The following is a 21,097-nucleotide window of genomic DNA, read 5'->3' on the forward strand; positions in this document are numbered from 1 at the left end:
ATTTTCCGGGCCCGTAGTGTTTTGTTTTCTTCTTCTTCTCTCTTTATTTTTTTCGTCCTGTTCCGGTTCGTATTCGATTTGTATGCTTGATTGCTTTCGAGATGGATCGCAGTGCATGTGGGTTGGCTGCCCTTTAATAACCAGCCCCCCCCAGACCGATGCACGAACAATGAGGCTGCGTCTGTATTGAATTCCAGAGATAATTGAATAATTGATCAACACTGGCTGGTTTTATTTCATTTCCGACAAGATGGGTACCGGGCAAAGCCGGCTATTAAGGTGCTCTTGCTTGTTAACCTTTTTGTCTCACTTGACGTCAAGGAAGGGAGGTCACATTACTACCAACGCTATATAGCATACCGGAAGATACTCCCTTTCTTTCTTGGAGAAAGGACTTGTCGGTCTGGCCCATCCCGATTCATGACAAAGACCAGTCTTTTTCATCAGCATCTCTTTTTCTCTACCTGGTGGCAGAAAAGGCGGCCAAAAAACACAAAGCACGAGTGAAAACAACAGTAACAATAAGACAGAACAAAGACCCGAAAAAGAAAAAAAAAGAAAAACAACAAGGTGGAGAGGGAAGGGAGCTATACTTGAATCACTGTCAAGGGTGGTCGTAGCCCTCTTCCCGTCTTGTGCCGCGATAGGCTTCAACATCGCCTTGACGGCGTCCAAGGCCTGTAACGCTTGGCGGATGGCTCACCTTAAGATCGGATGACATCAGATACCAGGTAGAGCAGTTTGATTGCCCACGAAGTTCGTAGCGTTGTTCAGCTGGTCGTTTTGACCCGAGTTTCGCCCATGTACGGCCGGCCCCGCATACCTGTCAAGATTGTAACCTTCCATCAATGTCGTAGATCCTATTCTCTTTGTTGTCCTACCGCCAGATGGTGTTGATGAGGCTTTGAACGAAGTTAGCAATTCCTCCCCCTAGAATAGACAAAAACAAAGCCCCGATGACTCCACGTACTTTCTTGGTGAGGATTCCCTGCCCCTAACCCGTGCTCCTTTCCATCGTGGCGTATGTGGCTTACACGATGCGAGCCCATGCCACCTGCAGAGCTAAAGTGAGCTTTTTTGTAAACGGGTATATCATCGTTCTTGATCAGAAGGCTGCGGTCATGCTCAGAACCAATGTAGCAGTCGTTTGCTTGATGAGTGGTGTTATGGACAGTCGAGGCGACAGCTTCGGATGCTGCATGTTCGATGTGAAACATTTCGGCCTTGCACTTGACCTTGTCATATAGCTCTTGGACCTGCAACAGCCTCTTGGACTTTTCTCTGTAAGCTTGTGAGATATCCTCGTTCCTTCGACGCACGTTTTCCTGCTCAGCGGCCATTGCTTCTCTGAATCGTCAGCACACATCTACGCCCAACTGTGGGGGGAACAACTAGTACGAACCGTTCACTTTCTCCTGGAGTCTCTCAATTTGTGCATTTGAATCATTCATCGTCTTTTCCAAATGCACATGGAGATCGGAATATTTGTCCGCCAAAGTCTGGTATAGATGTTGATGATAATATATGTCCTGCGTTGTCTGATATGCCCAGAAGCTTAGAGCGCGGCCCGCGCACTCCATGATGATATTTGGACTGAGTCCACTGAGGACACTGGTCTTGTATTCCTCGGTGGGCTTCAGGTTTGTGATAGTGGCATCCTGAGGAGTCGGGAGCTCAGATCTGCACGCCGGGCAGCTCGGACGCTTGCCCTTTTCCCCACAGGTGATGCCTAGCTAGTGAGCACATTCGAGGCAAAATATATGGCTTTTGACGGCGACATCAATGTAAGTGATCTCTGCGTGCAGCTTTTTTTTTTTTTTTTTGTGCGGGTGAGTTTCCCCAACATACCTGCAAGTTGTGACAAGAGCCTGGTGGGTCAATTGACTCCGACATTTCAGATTGTTGCACGCTAGCACATGCTCCATCTTGTCTAGTGTGTTTGACTGGAAAATCTTCTGGGGGTTGTCAAGGTTGGAAAAGTCATGGGTCATACAGATGATCTCGTGTGAATGCCACCCAAGGGAAGGAAAGGTCGAATTCAATGTATTTCCTTTGTTGTGTCATTAATGATTTGTGTCGATACTTCCTACCAAGCTGGGCCTTCCTTCAGATTCCATCTTTTTGCGCGTTTGGCGCCAATGGCAATGGCCACGGCTCCTTCCCAATCTCGTGTTTGTCTATATGATGTAGGAATCTAGCTGGGAAGGAGCGGTTAATCGAGGTCGCTAATTTTGTGTCATTCACCCTGACCAATCTTGGTAGCTGCTCCTTGTAGGCATCTTAGATATTCGAATTGTAATATCCAATTGTACTATTTTTCTCCCATCTAACATCACCTTTTCCATGTCCGTTGCCTCAATCAACATCGGTCATGGCGAATATTGTCTCTGCTCTTTTTCCAATCCCAGCGCATGCTGTATTTGTCAGGGTCGGCGAGGGTGGTATATTGTGTCGGGATACTCACTCGTATGACTTCTCGGTGGATTGTAGAGCCAAGACATTAGGAAAATTAGCAATGTCGGGAACTGTAGTATCCTTTGGCTCTCTGCCCATCATAGCCGGTGGCGTACACTTACCTGTCCAGCCTCTGGAGAGTTGACTCGAAAACCCGGCGGGATCGGCGGGGTACGAATTAGAGGGTGACCGCAGGGGTCATGTCGATAATGCAGTCATATTAGGAATAATTTCCGTGTATATGGGCAGCATCTCGGAGGAACCATGGACTATCATGTTGGCCGGTTCTTGTGCCGCTCAACAATGAGCCAAAGTTGGGAGGGATGCACACTCTAGTAACTAGTTCACGATACTAGTGACGGCTTACCAGCCCACTGTGATCAATGCGTAATATAGCAGCATATCGTGGGGGGAGAAAAAAAAACACCAGGATGATAATACGAGCATTGTGTCCAAGTGTTTGTATGTGTTTGCATCAAACAGCCAAATGCAGCCGGAAGAAGGGGTAATCCGGGACCGAGGTTGTTGCCTCAGGATGACATAGCAAACATTCTCACATATAACTATCACGATGAGAGTCATCCTAGATCAATACAACATATCGATCATCACAAACGCAAAGGCTCTTCCCAAAGAAGGAGCTGATGCACCTGTGTTATCGTAGGGGACGATAAAGAAGAGAAGACAAAACCAACACCAAGACATAGGTCTTTATTGTAACGTGTCCCTTTGAGTATTTCTTTGTATGTACGTGTATATACTATCCACTTATAGCCTGAGGACCTGGCAGCGGCTGACGATACCGTCGTAGATGCACGTGTTGTCTATGGGAATGTACTGCTTGGTAATGATCTTGATCATTTCCTGGGCGACCATGCCACCTATCGCAGCTGACACATTGTGCAGTTCATTTCCAAAGGTTCTGGAGACTTCCTGGGCGGCCTTGACTATGCGCTCCTTGTTGGCAGCCTCGGGGACACGCTGCGTGATGGATACCATGATGGCCTCGGCAGTAGGAGCTTCATCGGCGTGCGCCGTCGCCGACAGGGCGAGATATATGGGGACTAGGGAGAGGGGCATTTCGGGGCCAGAAATAGAAGCAATCTCATCGTTTCCCAGCTCTTGCTCCGTGATCTGCGCCAAAGTCCTAGCTTTGTCATTGGGACTGTTGATCAGCTTGATGAAGCGGGCGTTAGTGCAGAACAGCTCGACCTCCTGGGGGTCAACATCGGCGCCTCCCGGAGTGTTGCGGACTGTGCTTAGAACTTCGCTAGCATCTTGACGAGCCTTGTTCTTGTATATGTTCTGTAACTGTATGTAGACGTGCGACTGAGCCTTCATATCTGGAAGGCTACCAGGGAGAGGTAGCACTCCATGGGCCTCGTAGAATTTCTTGACGGCCCCCGTAATGATCCAGAAACTCGACTTGGTAGACTCCTTTTTAGGGGGGGAGGGTTAGCTGTGCGAACAAACCTGACGACAGTAGGGCATCAGGAACTTACCGTGTCTTGATCTTGATAATCAAATAGTTGCTTGAGAGTGCTGGGAACCAAAGGTTCCACAACATGCTTCATGACGGCAGCCACTGCCTCTTCAAAATTCTCCTCGCCGCCCTCGGGGTTGTCACGCCTCATGCTTTTGGACACGATGTCTCTGAATGCAGTCTTATCGTGGTAAGCCACTGGGTACGCGCCATCGTGGCTATCCTTCCACCATTCGAGATAGTGCAGGAGGATGACAACGAGCGGCAGATGGCCGTGCTCATGGTCGTCCAGGCTGTCAATATCCTTCGCCATGTCCTTAGCAAACTTTGTCAGCTCGGGCCATGGAGAAAGTAGCCTCAGGTCTGCAGTGGCTGTTTCGTCCGGGTGCGTGTCAACAATTGGGAATGCGCTAGGCAGGACGAGTCTGAAGTAAGAGTAGAATCCCGACGAGTGGACGACAACAAGGGGGACGTTGTGCTTGGACGCATAACTCTCGAGGAGCTGGAAGCGAGACGCATCTATCGGCATCGTCACCAGAATCAAAGAGAAGAGCTCTGATGTCTGCAGGAGCTGCTCAAAGGTGGAATTGTCCTACCAATCGTTAGTTTGGTCAGCATATGCATACCTGGAATAGACGCGCGTGTCCAGAGCTTCCTGAAGTGTCTTGCTTACCTCCTCACTTGGCCACCACTGGCCTTGGACCTCGGGATTAAGCTCGACGAGGAGCTCAGTGCAGCACTTTGCTCTTGATTTTCCCAGGGACTTCTCATCGACAAAGAAGTTGACGCCGAGGTCTTCATCAGTCACGGAAGACTCGTCGGCAATGGTGAAACTGCCAATTCCTGCGATGTCGGTCAGTCTCTACTCCATCATGCACGTGGGGGATCAAGGACGGGAGGTTCCTAACCTGGTAAGACGAGATTCTTCAGTGCCTCAACACCGACCGTACCGCAACCCGTGTTGACGAGGAGTATGTTGGCCGACTCAAGAGCCGATTGACCAGAGGCGGCCCAAAGCCTCAGCTGGCGATCATACTTCCTCTCCTTCTCCGTCGGGCCGTAAAGAGCAGGAGGCATCTGCGCCATGGCTTCAGACATTTGCGACTTCACGGACGATGGAAACAATCGTCGCGGCAGGGCACGAGCCAGAGGTGAGGTTGTGGTGGGGTCGTGATCGTTTGAGAGCTGTCGTCAAATAGCGGGAGAGGGGCTCGGGTGAGCTTCTTCACTGCTAAGCCCTTCGGCGCCGTGCCACGTAGCTTGCGCGTGCTGCTCTTCCGAGGGAGAGCCTGATTTTTTGCAGGAATTTTCCTCTTCTACCTCCTCAATCAACTTTCGGGATGTGAGCTTGGTCTGCTTGTCTCAAGACGGTTGCTTTTATCTGAGAGGTGGAAGGAGGAAATAATGATTTCTTAGTAAGCTTTCATTTGCGGTGGAAGAGCGGAGGTAAAACCAGCCGGTGATGTAAGTAGTATCAACATATGGCTGTGAAAATGCGCATAATTGGTCATCTGCTGTATTTCTACTGTTCTGCACTCAGTTTGGTTTCTACCCATTTGAGTATCTTTCACTATGTGACAAAGTTGAGCTCTATAAATGTTTGTACTGCATTTTCTCACACTATTATTCCTGTTATTACTACTTCCCCTTACGATGACATAATAATACAACCAATGCCTTTGTAGTTACGCACTAAAAACATTTTGACGTCATCGTCAATTAACGTGACTACAGTCGCAAAGACATCGCGTTGATTCTGTCTATCAATCAAAAATAGTGCATATATATGAGCAATTCAGGAAACTACACTGCATCTTACATTGCTCCATCTGCCTACAGTGGCGCATACGATGCCTTCAACGAGTGTCAAAATCCTGTATGCCTGCGACAGGCTAAGCATCGACATATCACGCCAAATACAGAACGCATATGTCGTGTAATTGATACTGGCATAATGTATGTATGTAGGTGTTTCGGTTTGGCCCAAGGGCTAACCGTGGTATCGTTATCACCGTTCCCGGTATCGAGGATGATGTCGTTGTCACCTTTGACCTTCCCTAGGGCATCGGCAATGTGGACATCGGAAAAGTCAATCTTGCCAACACCTCAGCCATTTTTCAGCATGACATTACGGATGTAATCGGCAGGGGAGCTAGAATAGTCGACAAGGCCCCTGTGAAAGGTGGTTCTCGACAGCGTCGTTGTATTCCTCGGCAAAGCGCATGGCATGGGTGCTGGCGCCTCCTTGGGGTAGACAGTGTTGGAACGGTCGTCATCCTGAAGAACATCGTCTATGGAACGGACATCGTAGCCCCGGTGGGCGCAGGCGACGTCGTATCTGGGCTGGCTTTAGTAAAGAATACCAAGTATAATGGTGAAAAAGACGAAATTACCGGGCAGTATCGCCCTTTACCCAGATAACGACGTGTTCCCAGTCATGGCAGTGACCGGCGCAGTGAACCCTGACATCCATCTCAAAGTAGTAGCCGTAAAGCATGATCGTCAAGCCATTATTAGTGCGTGGTCAGACGTACACGTTGTTGTTATCCAAGCACGACTGCTAGAGGCACCTAAACTCGTCACCAGTGTCTTCAATGTCTGAAGTATCACGGCTCGGGTCGATGGCGCCATCTGGGCTAATGGGGGTCCCTCCAGTATCCGAACCCTGGTTAGGTATAGGCTTAGGCCTGAGAGCCTCCCGATGGGTCGATCATTATTTCGCTCCTCTATCTGGTAGTATTTGTAAAAATTGTGCAGTGCTAAGTGCAAATAGGCATCAAGCTTTTGGGTAGCAGTGGTATAACGAATATAAACGTCATGGGGATTCTTTCAGGATCTAAACCCCAAGGTATGACACTCTCGCCTTCGTCTTAGACATATCCGGAGATTCCTGATGTTGTTCAGGCAGATCCCATACTAGTCCCATGTTTCCTACCCCCCCTATCTAGGCACTTGGCGAATATCGTGCTGTTCTTGTGATGGGGAAGGAAGGAAAAGTCGGCTATTTATACGCCCTCTTTAGGCCTCAGGGGTAGTATTAGTGTCAATCCCCTTCTCGACCCTCAGACTCTTGATCTTGACTCAGTATGAGACAAACAAAACTACACCTCGTTAAAGGATTGCAAACAGTGTATCTCGTGCTATCCTGGAGTTTGCCTCTGCATACCTACACGCTGAAAGCACGATTAGTCTTGTATTTACTTTGTAATCAGTTAGAAATGGCTGGGGCCAACTGCACCTCCCTGCTGTAATACATATCCGATTCATGCCTACGTTCACCCTAATAATCCTGCTACATCATGTAGAGAATAACGAAGTATAATTGCTAAGATATCACTTCCGCGAGACCTCAACATGGTCCGGTGATATGTCGATCTTGTCAGGGTCGGCGGGGCTCTGCGCTGATGTCTCCAGCCCCAACTCCTTAGCTGTTGGAGGAACGACAACCTCGTCGCCAAACTTGGCCGCGACCTCCTCTAGAGACAGAAGTCGTGTCTCAGGAAGGAAGAAGTAGTAAATTGTTCCGGCGAAGACATTACAAGCGATGAAGACGAAGTAGAACTTCCAAGCAATGGAATCAAAGGCGATGGATGCCGCAAACGACAGCCAGATTGCCGTGATAGATTGGGTGAAGACGGCAAAGCCAACGCCGGCCCCACGGAGGTCGAGAGGAAAGATTTCTGCCACTAGGACCCAGTTGACACTGTTGAAGTAGAAGGAGTAGGCGAAGGAAAACATGAAGATAAACGCGACGCCAGCACGTGCGCCAGCCGGATTGTCGGATCCTTCACCATAGTATTTCGACAATGCGGCCAATATGGCAAGAAGCAAGGCAAGCATATAGTTTCCAGTTACGACAGTAGTTCGTCGAGTCCAATGGTCAGCCACGAAGAAAACGTTGATAACCTGTCCAATGATTGCCATGAAACCGTATAGGCCTCCAATGAGGAGTACGGTCCGGCCCTCGTAGCCGAGAGAGTTATACATGACGGACTGGTAGTTCTGGATGATATTCGACCCGGAAAGCTTGGTCATATTGACGATTAGGCAAGCTAGAAGATTACGGCGCAGATATTGGCGAGTAAAGAGAGTCGTATACCGGGACTTCTTCTTCTTGTTGGCTTCCAGCCTGATTTGGCTGCACATTTCGGCAAATTCCGCTTCTATGACTTCTGAACCACGGTGAGCCTGGAGAGAGTACATAACGGCTTTGGCCTCGTCATATCTCTCCTTCATAGCCACTGTAATTGGTCAGATGGAGCACGTCCACGAGCCTTGATATGCTGAGAATGGGCACTTACACCATCGTGGGGAGTAGGGCAGAAATATGGTAAAGACACCCAACAATAGAGCAGGCGGTATCTGGGTGGCCAAGGGGATTCTCCATTGAAGTTCACCAACGGCAAATGAGCCAGCGTAGCCTATCCACCCGGCTGCAAAGAATCCGAGTGTGTTCATCAATCTGAAAAATTCTTGTCAGTGTTGTTCAGGTAGGAAAGACTAAAGAACGGAAATACGTACCCTTTAAGGCCGACGAGGAATCCGCGGTTCTCCGGAGCTAAAGGTTATTAGAAACGTAAATCGTAAGTATGACGGAGTAAAATAAAGAAATTATACATACGGGACAGCTCAGCAAGGTAAACGGGTGCCGTTGGGTAAACCATGCCGGTTGAGAACCCGGAAAAAGCACGACCAACAATCATCATTGCCGGGTTTTGAGCGGCAGTCTGTAGTATAGCACCAAGAACACTTGCACACGAACCGAGGAGTAAACTCCAGCGGCGAGACAACTTATCCATGGTGTAAGCCGAGCCGCCGCTACCGAAAACGTAGCCAGCATAATAGCCAGATACGATACCGGCTCTGACAGAAGCATCCTCTGCACTCGAACCATACATGTAAGTTTTGAAGGTCTTCTGAGCAATAGTCGAGGCAATTATTCCTGTATCGATGCCATACAGAAACCTAGTTGGAGGAAGAGATGGTAATTAGCCTCGTGAGTCTGATTGTATACTGCTTGACGTACCCAGCAAGGCTGATGGCTAGGCTGACGACGATCGTCCTCGTCGAGTTACCACGGTGGCCTGCGACTGGCTTTGCCATGTTGCCGACGGTTTCATTCACAGGCAAGGAGAAGTCCGTGAGATTTGTAAGAGAATATATGTAGTGACCTTGTTGAAGTTGGTGTCGAGAAAGCTCCGTTGAACTTCAAGTAGGAACTGTCAACAAAAGGAAAGCCGACGGCTGGACTGATGGCATTAATATACAACAGCATTTCTAGAGACAATGCATATACACATACACTGGGCTCAAGAGTCTCGACAAGTCGTATTGACCCCTGACTTCCCCGCATTGTTGAGAGCAAGTTACTCCACCCCCGCGTTCCCATGTTTCAATCAGAGAAGACAGAAGCACGGAAATGTCAATCGTTGTGGCCGATTTCCCGGGTTCTGAGGCTCATTGGGTAATGGGTAACAGGGTTCGGATGCTGTGGGTAGTCATGTCTGGGCATAGCATATCCGTAGAGCAGCTAGGGCTGGGGATATCCGAGTCATATCCGAGGCAACCCGCGCGCTCTACCTCGGATTCTTCCCCAAATCGCATGGAGTATCCCGTTGTGTTACCAATGACATGTAGCATGGAGCGACAAGAGTGGCATAGATGCGGCCGTCTCACGCAGATAATGATGGCTGGTTGCATATACACGAGACCATGTGAACGCCAAGACACTGCAAGGACATCGAGAGGCACCAGGAGTTCGACATTAGCCCTTTACTATATGACACTTATTTAAAATGACAGTCGGATGATTTCCAGTACCTCCAGCGTCTACTTGAACCGGACCTTGTAATCCAGAGTAGTGACGATGGGAAACAGTACTCATTTTTAATGTGACGATGTCGAAGCGATAGTTACAAGCGTTGACCTATAATATCCGCTTACTATATTGGGCTCACCACCTGGGAATATCAGGCGAGAAATCTGGTTGAAACCTCCTCATATAAGTCGTATCATCTCGCTTGCGCAGCCCGCAGTCGATGTACTGCCTGTGAAGACGCGCCAACCGCTCCCTATCTAGTTCTACTCCCAACCCGGGGGTTGTAGGCACGACGACACCGCCGTCGACCCACTTGATAGCGCCATCAAGAACAACATCCTCGTCATCGCGTTTCCAAGGCCAGTGCGTATCGCAGGCATAGTCAAGATTGGGCGTTGCTGCCGCCAGATGAGTCATGGCGGCGAGTGAAATTCCCAGATGACTATTGGAGTGCATGGATAAACGCATGCCCCAGGTAGAACATATCGACCCCAGAATCTGGGACTTGCGAAGGCCACCCCAGAAGTGATGGTCGGAGAGAACCACCTGAACAGCGTCTTGTCGAATGGACGAGGGGAGTTGACTGAAGGCGACCACAGCCATGTTGGTGGCCAAGGGCATGGGTGCCTCCTTCGCTACCGCTGCCATGCCGTCAATCTCGGGGGCTGGGTCCTCCAGGTACTCGACAATCCCCGTGAGTTCCTTGGCAACCCATTTCGATGTTTCAACATTCCATGCAGCATTGGGGTCTAGCCTCAGAGGCACGCCAGGGAATGAGGCGTGGAGTTCCTTGACGGCCTCAACCTCCTGGGCAGGTGGGAAGACACCACCCTTGAGCTTGATGGCTTTGAAGCCGTACTTATCAATGATTTTACGGGCTTGCTTCACGAGCCCAGCTGGGTCAAGAGCAGCACCGTACTCGTCGTCGGGAGAGCCCGGATGCCCGGCCCATTTGTAGAAGAGGTATGCCGAGTATTGGACATTGCTCCTTACTCTCCCGCCCAGCAGGGCACTCACAGGAACACCTGCCAACTTGCCCTGGATATCGAGACTTGCGACCTCGAATGGAGAGAAGACTTTGTCAGCGACACTCGCAGTGGTCACCATGCCCCCCATTCCATCGCCGCCGGTGGTTGTGGTTCCCAGCAGAGAGTCGACGCATGCTTGGTAGATAGCATTGGTGTCATACACTGTGATGCCCTTGATACGATCTGCTGCTGATTGTAGACGAGACAGGTGAGTCGAGTCACCATATGATTCGCCCAGGCCGTAAGTATCGTCTGTGATGACCTCAACGATGCTGCGCAGGGCAAAAGGTTCGTGCACGCCGACACTGTTCAAAAGGGGCATATCATGGAATGCCACGGGCGTGATGATTATCTCTCGGATAACGTCGCGATGAGACATGATCGTGAATTCCGAAGTAGATATCAAGATGATAGTTAATATATGCAGCTGACTCTTGAAGGCGAATCAACTAAGATGCAAAATCCAGGAGAAACTTCTTTTGGACTCCCGACTATCCTTTTATTCAACCATATGCGGATAAGGCCTGAGATACTACCATATTACAAACTGGTTTTTGCAGCCGAAATACTGGTCATTTATCCTGTGGTATGGACTGTAGACTATTATCCGTGCCATGCGGACGATACATCCAGGATAAGCCAGTAAGTAAACTGTGGGACAGACACGGAGAAGGTGGGACGCATGTAATATAGGTGTGCGCATTGCTTATCCGTACATAGGATGAACGGTCGGAAGTCCTTTTCCGGAGGGACTCCCAATACGCAGTCTCAACTCCTGCTGTTTCCCTCTATATCTATTTTGTACGACAGGTCTAATGCCGTTATTAAACCTCTCGCATTTGAAGTGCGACCATCCATGCAGCCTTCCATCATACTCTTGATGGGCAACGAGCGGGGCTGGTACGTTCAACAACCAATCCATGGGTTTGGGGTTGGGGTTATACGTGTAAGGGTTGAGGGTACTGTAGATACAGGTTTAGGGCTGGACACACTTCCAAAGGGAAGGGGAAACAAGACCCGTTGAATTCATTTTTCCTAATTACAATGATGCCTCTATATTGGCCATCTCGGAAATTTGGAGCTCAATATTCATTTTCTCCGTTTCACTGGGCTCAAGATAAGGCCTCCTAGGCTTCAACTTATCCACGGCGCCCTCGATTCCCGCTGCTTTGGCCGTATTCAAGGCCGCTGCATACTTGACGAACGAAATTCCAGTTTTGCAAGGCTGCTCAGCCAATGCAGCCTTTTTGTGTAGGTCCATTGCCTCCCTAATCTTGCCCTGCTGGTACAAGTTGTAGATGTGCACAATGGTCTTGGGGAAGACATTGGCGAATCCCGCTATGGTACCCTTGGAGCCTGCGGCCAGGCCACCGATGAGAAAGTCTGACTGGCCACCGTATGTCGTCCACTCGTCCTCTGGAAACTCGGCAGCCAGTCGAGTAATCTTGGCCACGGCTCCGCAGGTAAGCTTCACTCCGACAATGTTCTTATGCTTTCGACCTAGTCTGGCAATAGTTGCTGAGTCGAGATCGATTCCGTTGCATACGACGGGGAAGTTGTAAATGACGATGGGTATAGGGCATGCCTTGGCGATGTCGTCGAAGAACCTGTCAATGACGGCTGGCGTTGTCTGTTTGCCAAAATAGGCAGGGGGTAGAACCAGCACGTAGTTTGCGCCGGAATCCACGGCATCAGAGATGTATTCCAACACTTGCTTGGTTGAGTGACCGCTTACACCGGCTATGATGGGAAATGATGGTCCGCATGCTTTCCGGGCAGTTTGGAGAAGTGTTTTGCGCTCCTCCCGTGTAAGAAGAAAGGTCTCGGCGTTGGTACCGAGTATCACCAGCCCTGCAAGTCCGGTGTTGGATAGATATGTGTAGTACCTGGCTTGAGACTCAGTGTCAAGAGCATCCGTTTCTTGGTCGAAGAATGTGATTGCTGGGGCCCAGACGCCAGCTGCGGGAGGCACAGGATGAGACATGGTGATTCGGTGTTCAACCAGTCCGCTAGAGAATCTGATTTCAACGTAGATTCACCAGTTTCGACAGAAAGGAAAGACCGACATAAATATTGTACTTGAATCCCAGGGTGATACTTCTCCGAATGCGGAGGCAGTCAGTCTATGGCCAGGGCTCCCCGCTCGGGTTGATGTTACGAGGCGGAAAAGCGACTGCCAAGGATCACAATGATCATCCGATTGACGGCTAATGTTTCCGACGGATATAATGATGACGGATATCCACGTCGGTCGGGATCTAGGAACTCATTGAACTTGACCCAACAATCATCCGCCCATACACGAAATGCCGCAATTACAGACAGTAACGCACAAACTTCGTACGTGATACTCAATGCCTTCCACAGGTCATCAATCGCCAGCGTCTGCCGATGGCGACAGCATGCAAACGCTCAAATTGCACTCGCTCAAAAAGCGGAAAAGAAACACCAATGAGAGGATCAGAGTAACAAGAGCTTGTGACAGGTGCAAAAAGTAACAGAAAAAGCATCCCGTACATTCTGTGGTTTAGCTAACCGTTGACGACTCATCTCTTAGACGCAAGATCAAGTGCAACGGCCAAGCTCCGTGCGACTTTTGTGCTCGAGGGAAAGCGAGTTGCACTTTCAATTCTTCTTACACCAGAGGCCGGCATCATACCATCGTGCCCTCATCAGTTCATGGAGGGACGGATGATACCCCTGTGCCGGAAGTTCTGGTTGAAGATGCCCCGATTGACCAAGATGTCCTGGCCACTGACTTGCAAAACCGCCGCATCACACCAACACGGTTGACGGCCGCAAATTCAGACTATCTGCACCTGGTGTCGTCATCACGAGCATCCCCTGAACCATCTTCGATTGATCCTCAAGGCCACTATGTCGGTCCAGCCTCGGGGACGGCCTTCTTGATCCGAGTGCAGAAGCGTCTACACCAGGTCATCTCCTTCTCTTCAGCCAGCACGATCTTCACTTTCGGCGATGCTCCTCTGCAGCTCCCGGAATTCGATCCGTCGTTCTGTATGATGCTCCCCCGGGATGACGCACAGCGCCTGATAGACCGGTACTTTGACTTCGCCATGCCAACATACCGATTCTTGCATCGACCTACCCTTCAGGAATGGTTCGTCGAGTTCTACGATACCCTTGGCGTCATGCGAGATGCACATAGCGCTCCGGCCAAAATTGCACTCCTCTTCATGGTCTTTGCTCACGCCAGGGTCTACATGCCCGAAGTTGACCGGTTGGGTCCGGAAGACATGAGGTGAGCAATGTATTGATGTCCTGGATAGACGGATAGAGAATCAGCACTGACGCACAGCATGAAAGTACTCGGTACTATCTCGCAGCCGAACATCAACTTACAAAGGAGAGAGGCTCAGTGCGCTTGAGTAGTGTCCAGGCTCGATTGACTCAGTGCTACTATCTTCTTGCCCAATCCCGCATAAACCAGTGCTGGAGCCAATTTGGTACTGTGAGAAACCTGGCACTCGCCATCGGGCTCAATCGCAACAGGCGCTTCGATGGGACAGGTGGTGTGACTATGATTGAGATTGAATGCCGCCGGAGAACATTCTGGTGTGCCTATACACTCGACGCCTATTTGAGTGTTGCTCTGGGCAGGCCGAGGTCATTCCATGACGATGATATTGATACGCCACTCCCAGCGCAAGTCGACGATGATCAAATCACTGTAGATAGAATCGCCGCGTCTATTCGGGGAAGAAATCCGTCGACGATGGTTGCTTCCCTTGCCCACATTCAGTAAATCTACCCTCTTCTCTTTGGTATATTTCATCTGGCTAATACGAGAGACGTGCAGACTTGCCCGCATTATCAGCAAGATTGTCCGCGATCTATACTCCATCAGACCTATATCGACCTCTCGCCGAGTAATCTTGACGGAAAGGATATCGAAGGATCTGAGCGACTGGCAAGTCGATTTCTCCCAATTCCTCGATGTCAGATTCTTCTTCAAAACATCGCCATCTATCATAGTTCCTATATTTCAGCGGCAACAGAACGTCCTCAACCTTACCTACTGGCATTGCATCATTCTCACCCACCGACCGTTTGTATTGCACAACCTCACCCGCCTCTTGAGAAATCCTCAACCAGGAAGCGGCCAGGATGTCAACGACCCGCAGACGGAGGAGAGTGTTCAGCAGTGCTTGATGGCTGCCATGAAGACGGTACATACAGTTGATCGCATTACGCAAAACCAGAAGATGTTTCGTGCATTCTGGGTATGTCTTTCTTGTTGAAATATGACGAAATCAACTAACTGCTTTCAAGATCACGGCTTACTTTGCATTCACTGCCACCATTGTACTCTACATATACGTCATACAGAAAAAGGACTCACCGCCAGAGGTGTATAGTAGCTACCTGGCAGCCGCCATCCAATGCCAGTCCCATATCTCGTCCGTAGCGGAGAAGGGATCGCTACTGGAACGGTATGGGTTTGTTCTAGAGGAACTCCGAGTTGAAGCTGTACGCCAGACAAGTGCAGCGACATCAGTGGCGACAGACGATAGTCCTAATCTCGTGACCAACTACACTGACTCATCCGGGGCAAACATGGTTGATTTTAATGGGATGCCAAACTATGTATTTACTGATACCTATGGATGGGGCCAGTTTGCTTCAATGGTGTCCTCTGGGTTGGGAAATCTCGACTCGTTTCTCAGGGACGACCTATTTCAGCCCTGAAACAAGAGGTGGAAACAGAAACAACTACAAGCACAGATATTTGTTCTCTAGTATGCTGTAAACTAAGCGTGAATATCTTGAATGGAAAATTCCTTTCTGCTGAGTTGCACTGCCTTAGGGACGGCTCGCAGTTTTCCCATCTCACCAATCTACACGGAAAAGCTCAGGTAACGGGCAACTAGGCTAAGAGACGGGTAAGCACACACACGGAAAATAGATCAATGGGCCACTCTTAACGACGGGGACGGATATGCAACCTCGGGACCCGGACAGTAATACAGCTGTAAGCGTTCGTCATAGTGCAGGGGCCCTTGGATCGAAGCACATGTATTATATCAGTAAATATAGTCATCGGTCCGGCCTCCCTGGCAGTAATAAACATTCCTTTTTGCTACTGTCACAATTACACAGTCATCAGTTCTCCTCATAACACGGCCACATACCATGGCGTCTCAACGCCTCCAAAACAAGACCATTCTCATAACCGGTGCTTCATCGGGCATCGGAAGGGCCACAGCTTTTGAATTTGCCCGCACAAGCTCCAAGGACCTCAGGATTATCCTAACGGCCCGCCGAATCGACAATCTGAAGCAGATCGCAGAAGAAATCGTCAAGGAAGTCGGCAACGGAGTCAGGGTGTTGCCTGTACAGCTCGATGTCAGAAATGCTGGCCAGATCCGTTCCTTTGTCAGCCAACTACCAAATGAGTTCAGGGACATTGACGTACTGGTGAACAATGCGTAGGCATATGCGGATTCTCCACCCGAAGATGACTAGAACACAGGCTTACATCAAATTCTACAGAGGCTTAGTGAAGGGCGTGGCCAGGGCACCAGAGATCGCAGAAGAGGAAATCAACGTCATGTTTGAGACAAACGTCACGGGCCTCATCAATATGACGCAGGAAATCCTGCCCATGATGCTGAAGCGTAGAAACGGCGAAGGCGCCGGGGACATCATCAACATTGGCTCCATCGCGGGCCGTGAACCCTACGTCGGTGGTGGCATTTACTGCGCGACAAAGGCTGCCGTGCGCTCCTTCACCGAGAGCCTACGAAAGGAGCTCGTCTCCAAGAGGGTCAGAGTCATTGGCATTGACCCGGGCCAGGTCGAGACGGAGTTCTCCGTTGTCCGGTTCTACGGCGACAAGAGCAAGGCTGATGCTGTATATGCGTATGTCCTCCCCCCCCCCCCTTCTCCTTTCTGTCCTAGCAATCATTTCTCACCTCTCCCGGGACTGACTCTGACATTGATACTCTCAGCGGATGTGAGCCCTTGACCCCCGAGGATATTGCCGAGTCTATCATCTTCGCTGCCGGCCGTAGAGAAAACGTTGTTGTTGCAGATACGCTCCTCCTCCCCAACCATCAAGCAGCCGCTACTATCATGCACCGCAAGTCTTAGACATACGGACGTGATCACAATCTATAAAGATCAACAAAAGACAATACATGAATAAAGAAGGGATTTAATCGTGACTAACCCAACATCGCGTGGTGATGCTTAGGCCTCTTGGCTACTCATGGGCCCATCATCCATATCGCCCAGGGTATGTGACGTAGGACATGACAGCCAGACCAGCGTTAGATACTTGGCGATGCTTGGCGATGTTAATTGTAGGCACCTAGATGGACTACTGCAAGATAGAAATCAGGCGCGAAGAGGGACGACATGTCAAAGCCAGGAAAGAAGATGGGCACTGTGCCATATAAAGAGATCACCACGTCTCTTCACAGTGCTAATATAGAATAGTCAGCAGCTCACACCTTCAGGGGCACCCACACCTCCACTCCGCCAAGCCCCGCCCCATCAGACACTAGGGTCTCATCAACCGGCGATGATTCCCATCGAGAGAAGACAATAGTTTGAAAGAAGAAAATATAATTGTGCCATGGTCCATCGACGGCCATGGGTAGCGAGCTCGAAACGAGACGACCTACCGATATTACACAATGAGCGACCGGCCCGACGGATGGCGGCCTCATTGAGAATCCGACGCGCCGCCCGCACCCTCAGGCGCAGCTGGAAGCTCCTGGCAGTGGTGGCGCTGCTCCTCCTGGTCGAGGTGTTGGTGCACGTGCGGCGCTTCGATGTGCCGCGGCCATCGACAAACCTCGACCCGCCCTTTTATGTAGGGTGCCAGGAGCCCGTGCTCAACACGTCGGCGCGCGCGAATGCGGCGCTGGTGATGCTGGCGCGCAACGTCGACGTCAATGATGCTGTGGGCAGCGTCCGCAACGTCCAGGAGCAATTCAACCGCCACTTTGGCTACCCCTGGGTCTTCCTAAACGACAAGGAGTGGACCGCCGAGTTCAAGACGAGGGTCGGCCACGCCGTTGAGGCGGGCGGCGGCGGCGCGACGGCTAACTTTGAGACGATCCCCCCCGACATGTGGGGGTACCCGGACTGGATCGACCGAGACAAGGCCAAACAGAGCATGGCCAACATGAAGAGCAGGCGCATCAGCTATGCCGGTAGCCAGAGCTATCATCACATGTGCCGGTTCAATTCGGGGTAAGCAGAAGCACATAGGCGAGAAGAAGGACTTGGCGGCTAACTGAGTGTGTCATGGCTCACAGCTTCTTCTATGACCACCCGGCACTGCGCGACTACAAGTGGTACTGGCGAGTCGACTCCGACGTACAGTTTACCTGCGCCATAACGTACGACCCGTTTGTGGAGATGGAGCGGAATGACAAGCGATACGGCTATACCATTGCTCTGTGGGAGCTGGGCAAGACGGTGCCTACGCTGTTCCGCAAGCTGACGCGTTACAAGGAGGCGCACAACATCCCGACGACGTCGCTGTGGACAGCCTTGATCGACCCATCGTACCTCCCATGGCCCATCCGCCGACTGACGTGGTGGATCCGTAACCGTGACCCTTACGGCGACCTGTGGAACATGTGCCACTTCTGGTCCAACTTTGAGATTGCCGACCTCGACTTCTTCCGCTCCAAGGAGTATCGCGACATGTTCCGCTTCCTGGACGAGGACGGTGGCTTCTACTACGAGCGCTGGGGTGACGCACCTGTCCACAGCCTCGCCGCGGCCCTCCTGCTCCGCCCTGAACAGGTCCACCACTTTTCCGACTTTGGCTACGTCCACAAACCCTTTCAGTACTGCACGCACGGTCCAACCGACGAGTCTAGAGCGCGTGGCGAGCTGGTACCCGATTTTAAGGGTCGATCTAGAAGTGCAGGTCCGGAGAAGGAGCTGGGGTGCAACTGCAACTGCGATCCGGACATCAAGAAAATTGCACCGACCTGTTTAAACCGTATTAAAAGTACTGTCATGTAAAAGTACTGTAATGTGAGTATGGCTTCAAGGAGAGAGATAAAAGGGCATATGTATATCCAAATTGGTATCATAGAATTTATATAGCAATGCAGCTGGCTTGGTTAGAGCATATATCTAGTCGGGATTGCCAGAGAAAGAGGGGGGAGAGGAAGAAAACGCAGGAAACCCTATTAAACGCCTGCTGGGCGGTATTGATTGTACATGTAGTAGTAGTATATGCTCCCGTCTCCCGGTTATATGCGATATACCGAGTGGTTGGAACGGGACAGAAGGGGTTGGTATATAAAGGTAAGTCTTTGACAAAGAAAAGGCTGCTTCTCACAAAGCATGCTTGTAACAAACAAAAGAAAGGAAAAGAAGAACGAAGAGAACAGGAAAAGACAGAGACTTTAAAGAAAAAGAGAGAGCTCATAAGCCTAGTTATGAAATTGGTCAGGCAATAATGTCTCGTATGCCGACGGCACACGAGACATTATTGCCTGGTCATGCGCTTGGGCCTATAGTACCCGACGAAGGCTACGAATCCCGATACAAGCCATGCTTTTGGATGTAGTCAAAAACGGACTCGGGCAGGTCGAGCGCTCTTTCGCCGTTGCGCAGCTGAGCGCGAATCTTTGTAGAGGAGACATCGTTGGGGAACGAGGGCACGACGAAGATGTTGTAGGGGGGCTGATGCTTCCGGAGGGGCTCTATGGCCTTGTTTATATCGCACTGGTCTGGTCTCTCGACGATGAATCCACCGTAGTATCCGAGAAGGACGTCGATATCGGCCGGGGCCCAGATATTGGGATCGGACATGGTCTGGGCCAGGTCAGCCCCCATGAGTAGCATAACCTTGGCTTTTACGGTTGACGATCCGTCAGCCGTCTCAATACCTCCCAGGACATTATTGAGCTGGTCATCTAGTCTCCGCAGCACGTCCGATGTCGGCGTGTAGACCGGGCTACCGTCGCTGTCTTTGCGCACGGCTTCCCACTCGTCAATCATGATGTTGCTTCCATTTTCCTCAATGGCTAATTTGCACCTTTGCAACGGCATAAAAGCCGACATTAGCAAACACACACAAGCAGAGGGAGACGAAGAAAGAGAGATACAAGAAGTAGAGTAGGAGAGGGTGGGAATAGAAACACACATATTTATGCGATGGCTCGATGCGACCAGAGAACTTTTGCCATACGTATCACTACACGGGCTAACGTAACACCCGACAATCTCAAACTTGTCACTGCGCTCTACGTAACGCTCGGCCAGCTCGAACAGCTGCAAGTGCAGGATGGTGATAGGCGAGAAGCTGCCACAGGCCACCAGCACCAGCGGCGTCTGGCCGGGCTTCTGCAGCCGACGCTTCAGTTTATCCTGTGGGAATGTGTATCCATGAATGACGGTCGGTGCCGACTCCGACGTCTTGGTCGACTCGGAAGAAGGAGTCTGCATTGTAAAATTTGAAGTAGAGGGACTGTTGGAGTTGGTATTGCTTGTCGCGTGCTCAGCACTGCGGAGGCTGTTGTCCGACGGCGGCGGCGGGGCAACAGTGCGGGACGCCGAAGTTCCCATTGTTTTTTTTTGTGTTTTTCTTCCAGACCGAACGATGATAGAAGCAACGGAAGGAAAATGAAAAAAAAAAAATGAAAAAGAAAATGAGCAGATAACGACAAGAAGGCGTAATCGCGATGGTGAAGAAGAGGATGCTGACAAAACGTTGGTGACAAAACAAGTTGTGCGTCACAATCGCCCGGCTGTGGACAAGTAGATAATGCCGGAGAGGCGGGGGAACAGGGAAAGAGCATTGGACTCAAAGGGTCCCGCAAACATTTGGTGGGGGATTCGGAGTTGGCGAGAGGCTCTTCCGAGGCATGGAGTCTTAGTCATCCGGATCTTGGCTCTAGTTTCAAAGCAGAAGTCTAGGAGTGTCACGTAATTCGATTATGGAGGCATCAGCTTGGTGTGTGTGTATTGTGTGTGTGTGTTCCTTTCAGGTCTTCTCAAGAGACCTCGGTTGGGTATAGGTACTTAGGAACTCCCTGACCCATGGCTATTCTTCTATGGAGGGAGGAGTAAGGTAGGTGAGGTGTTGTGTGGTGTCAAGTACTTGTCTTATTACAGTTGTAGCGATGGACTCGACGGTTTTATAGTCGAGTCCTGCTTACATAAGCTATATGTAGTTTTTCTATGACACTATTCGTACCACAACAAATCCTTATCTGTACCACTATAGAAAATTCCCATCTCACTTCCAAAGGTGTTAGCGCTATGATTGGCTGGCTAAATGTATATCTAAATATCTAAGAGATGCCCTCCCTTTTA

At 50.3% G+C, this 21,097-nt stretch overlaps 9 protein-coding genes across 9 annotated transcripts; 3 read left to right on the top strand and 6 right to left on the bottom strand.

Annotated features, from left to right (window-relative positions):
- Nucleotides 1-720: 720 nt before the first annotated feature.
- GMORB2_4190 (E3 ubiquitin-protein ligase CCNP1IP1) lies at nucleotides 721-1,925 on the bottom strand (the record flags this gene model as incomplete). Its single annotated transcript, XM_035466165.1, has 4 exons — nucleotides 721-902; nucleotides 971-1,342; nucleotides 1,403-1,680; nucleotides 1,849-1,925. 4 exons carry the CDS (start codon nucleotides 1,923-1,925, stop codon nucleotides 721-723), a joined length of 909 nt encoding a protein of 302 aa, XP_035324002.1.
- Nucleotides 1,926-3,222: 1,297 nt separating this feature from the next.
- Nucleotides 3,223-5,035, bottom strand: GMORB2_4191 (amyloid beta precursor protein binding protein 1; the record flags this gene model as incomplete). Its single annotated transcript, XM_035466166.1, has 4 exons — nucleotides 3,223-3,891; nucleotides 3,957-4,529; nucleotides 4,746-4,780; nucleotides 4,846-5,035. 4 exons carry the CDS (start codon nucleotides 5,033-5,035, stop codon nucleotides 3,223-3,225), a joined length of 1,467 nt encoding a protein of 488 aa, XP_035324003.1.
- Nucleotides 5,036-7,270: 2,235 nt separating this feature from the next.
- On the bottom strand, nucleotides 7,271-9,040 carry GMORB2_4192 (putative arabinose efflux permease, MFS family; the record flags this gene model as incomplete). The annotated part of the gene is made up of 5 exons (XM_035466167.1): nucleotides 7,271-8,178; nucleotides 8,335-8,399; nucleotides 8,459-8,495; nucleotides 8,559-8,902; nucleotides 8,964-9,040. 5 exons carry the CDS (start codon nucleotides 9,038-9,040, stop codon nucleotides 7,271-7,273), a joined length of 1,431 nt encoding a protein of 476 aa, XP_035324004.1.
- An 850-nt stretch (nucleotides 9,041-9,890) lies between these two features.
- Nucleotides 9,891-11,162, bottom strand: GMORB2_4193 (glucarate dehydratase; the record flags this gene model as incomplete). Its single annotated transcript, XM_035466168.1, has 1 exon — nucleotides 9,891-11,162. One exon carries the CDS (start codon nucleotides 11,160-11,162, stop codon nucleotides 9,891-9,893), a length of 1,272 nt encoding a protein of 423 aa, XP_035324005.1.
- Nucleotides 11,163-11,822: 660 nt separating this feature from the next.
- On the bottom strand, nucleotides 11,823-12,767 carry GMORB2_4194 (4-hydroxy-2-oxoglutarate aldolase; the record flags this gene model as incomplete). The annotated part of the gene is made up of 1 exon (XM_035466169.1): nucleotides 11,823-12,767. One exon carries the CDS (start codon nucleotides 12,765-12,767, stop codon nucleotides 11,823-11,825), a length of 945 nt encoding a protein of 314 aa, XP_035324006.1.
- A 574-nt stretch (nucleotides 12,768-13,341) lies between these two features.
- GMORB2_4195 (Fungal trans) lies at nucleotides 13,342-15,493 on the top strand (the record flags this gene model as incomplete). The annotated part of the gene is made up of 4 exons (XM_035466170.1): nucleotides 13,342-14,045; nucleotides 14,111-14,545; nucleotides 14,604-15,027; nucleotides 15,077-15,493. Coding segments are annotated over 4 exons (1,980 nt in total), but the record flags the coding sequence as incomplete, so codon positions are not given.
- A 444-nt stretch (nucleotides 15,494-15,937) lies between these two features.
- On the top strand, nucleotides 15,938-16,897 carry GMORB2_4196 (3-hydroxy acid dehydrogenase / malonic semialdehyde reductase; the record flags this gene model as incomplete). The annotated part of the gene is made up of 3 exons (XM_035466171.1): nucleotides 15,938-16,233; nucleotides 16,298-16,666; nucleotides 16,756-16,897. 3 exons carry the CDS (start codon nucleotides 15,938-15,940, stop codon nucleotides 16,895-16,897), a joined length of 807 nt encoding a protein of 268 aa, XP_035324008.1.
- Nucleotides 16,898-17,465: 568 nt separating this feature from the next.
- Nucleotides 17,466-18,793, top strand: GMORB2_4197 (uncharacterized protein; the record flags this gene model as incomplete). The annotated part of the gene is made up of 2 exons (XM_035466172.1): nucleotides 17,466-18,007; nucleotides 18,073-18,793. The coding sequence occupies 2 exons, from the start codon at nucleotides 17,466-17,468 to the stop codon at nucleotides 18,791-18,793; spliced, it is 1,263 nt and encodes a 420-aa protein (XP_035324009.1).
- Nucleotides 18,794-19,309: 516 nt separating this feature from the next.
- On the bottom strand, nucleotides 19,310-20,347 carry GMORB2_4198 (nicotinamide mononucleotide adenylyltransferase; the record flags this gene model as incomplete). Its single annotated transcript, XM_035466173.1, has 2 exons — nucleotides 19,310-19,817; nucleotides 19,926-20,347. The coding sequence occupies 2 exons, from the start codon at nucleotides 20,345-20,347 to the stop codon at nucleotides 19,310-19,312; spliced, it is 930 nt and encodes a 309-aa protein (XP_035324010.1).
- Nucleotides 20,348-21,097: the final 750 nt, after the last annotated feature.

The sequence above is a fragment of the Geosmithia morbida genome (assembly GCF_012550715.1).
Source record: "Geosmithia morbida isolate 1262 chromosome Unknown scaffold_2, whole genome shotgun sequence".
NCBI lineage: Eukaryota > Fungi > Ascomycota > Sordariomycetes > Hypocreales > Bionectriaceae > Geosmithia > Geosmithia morbida.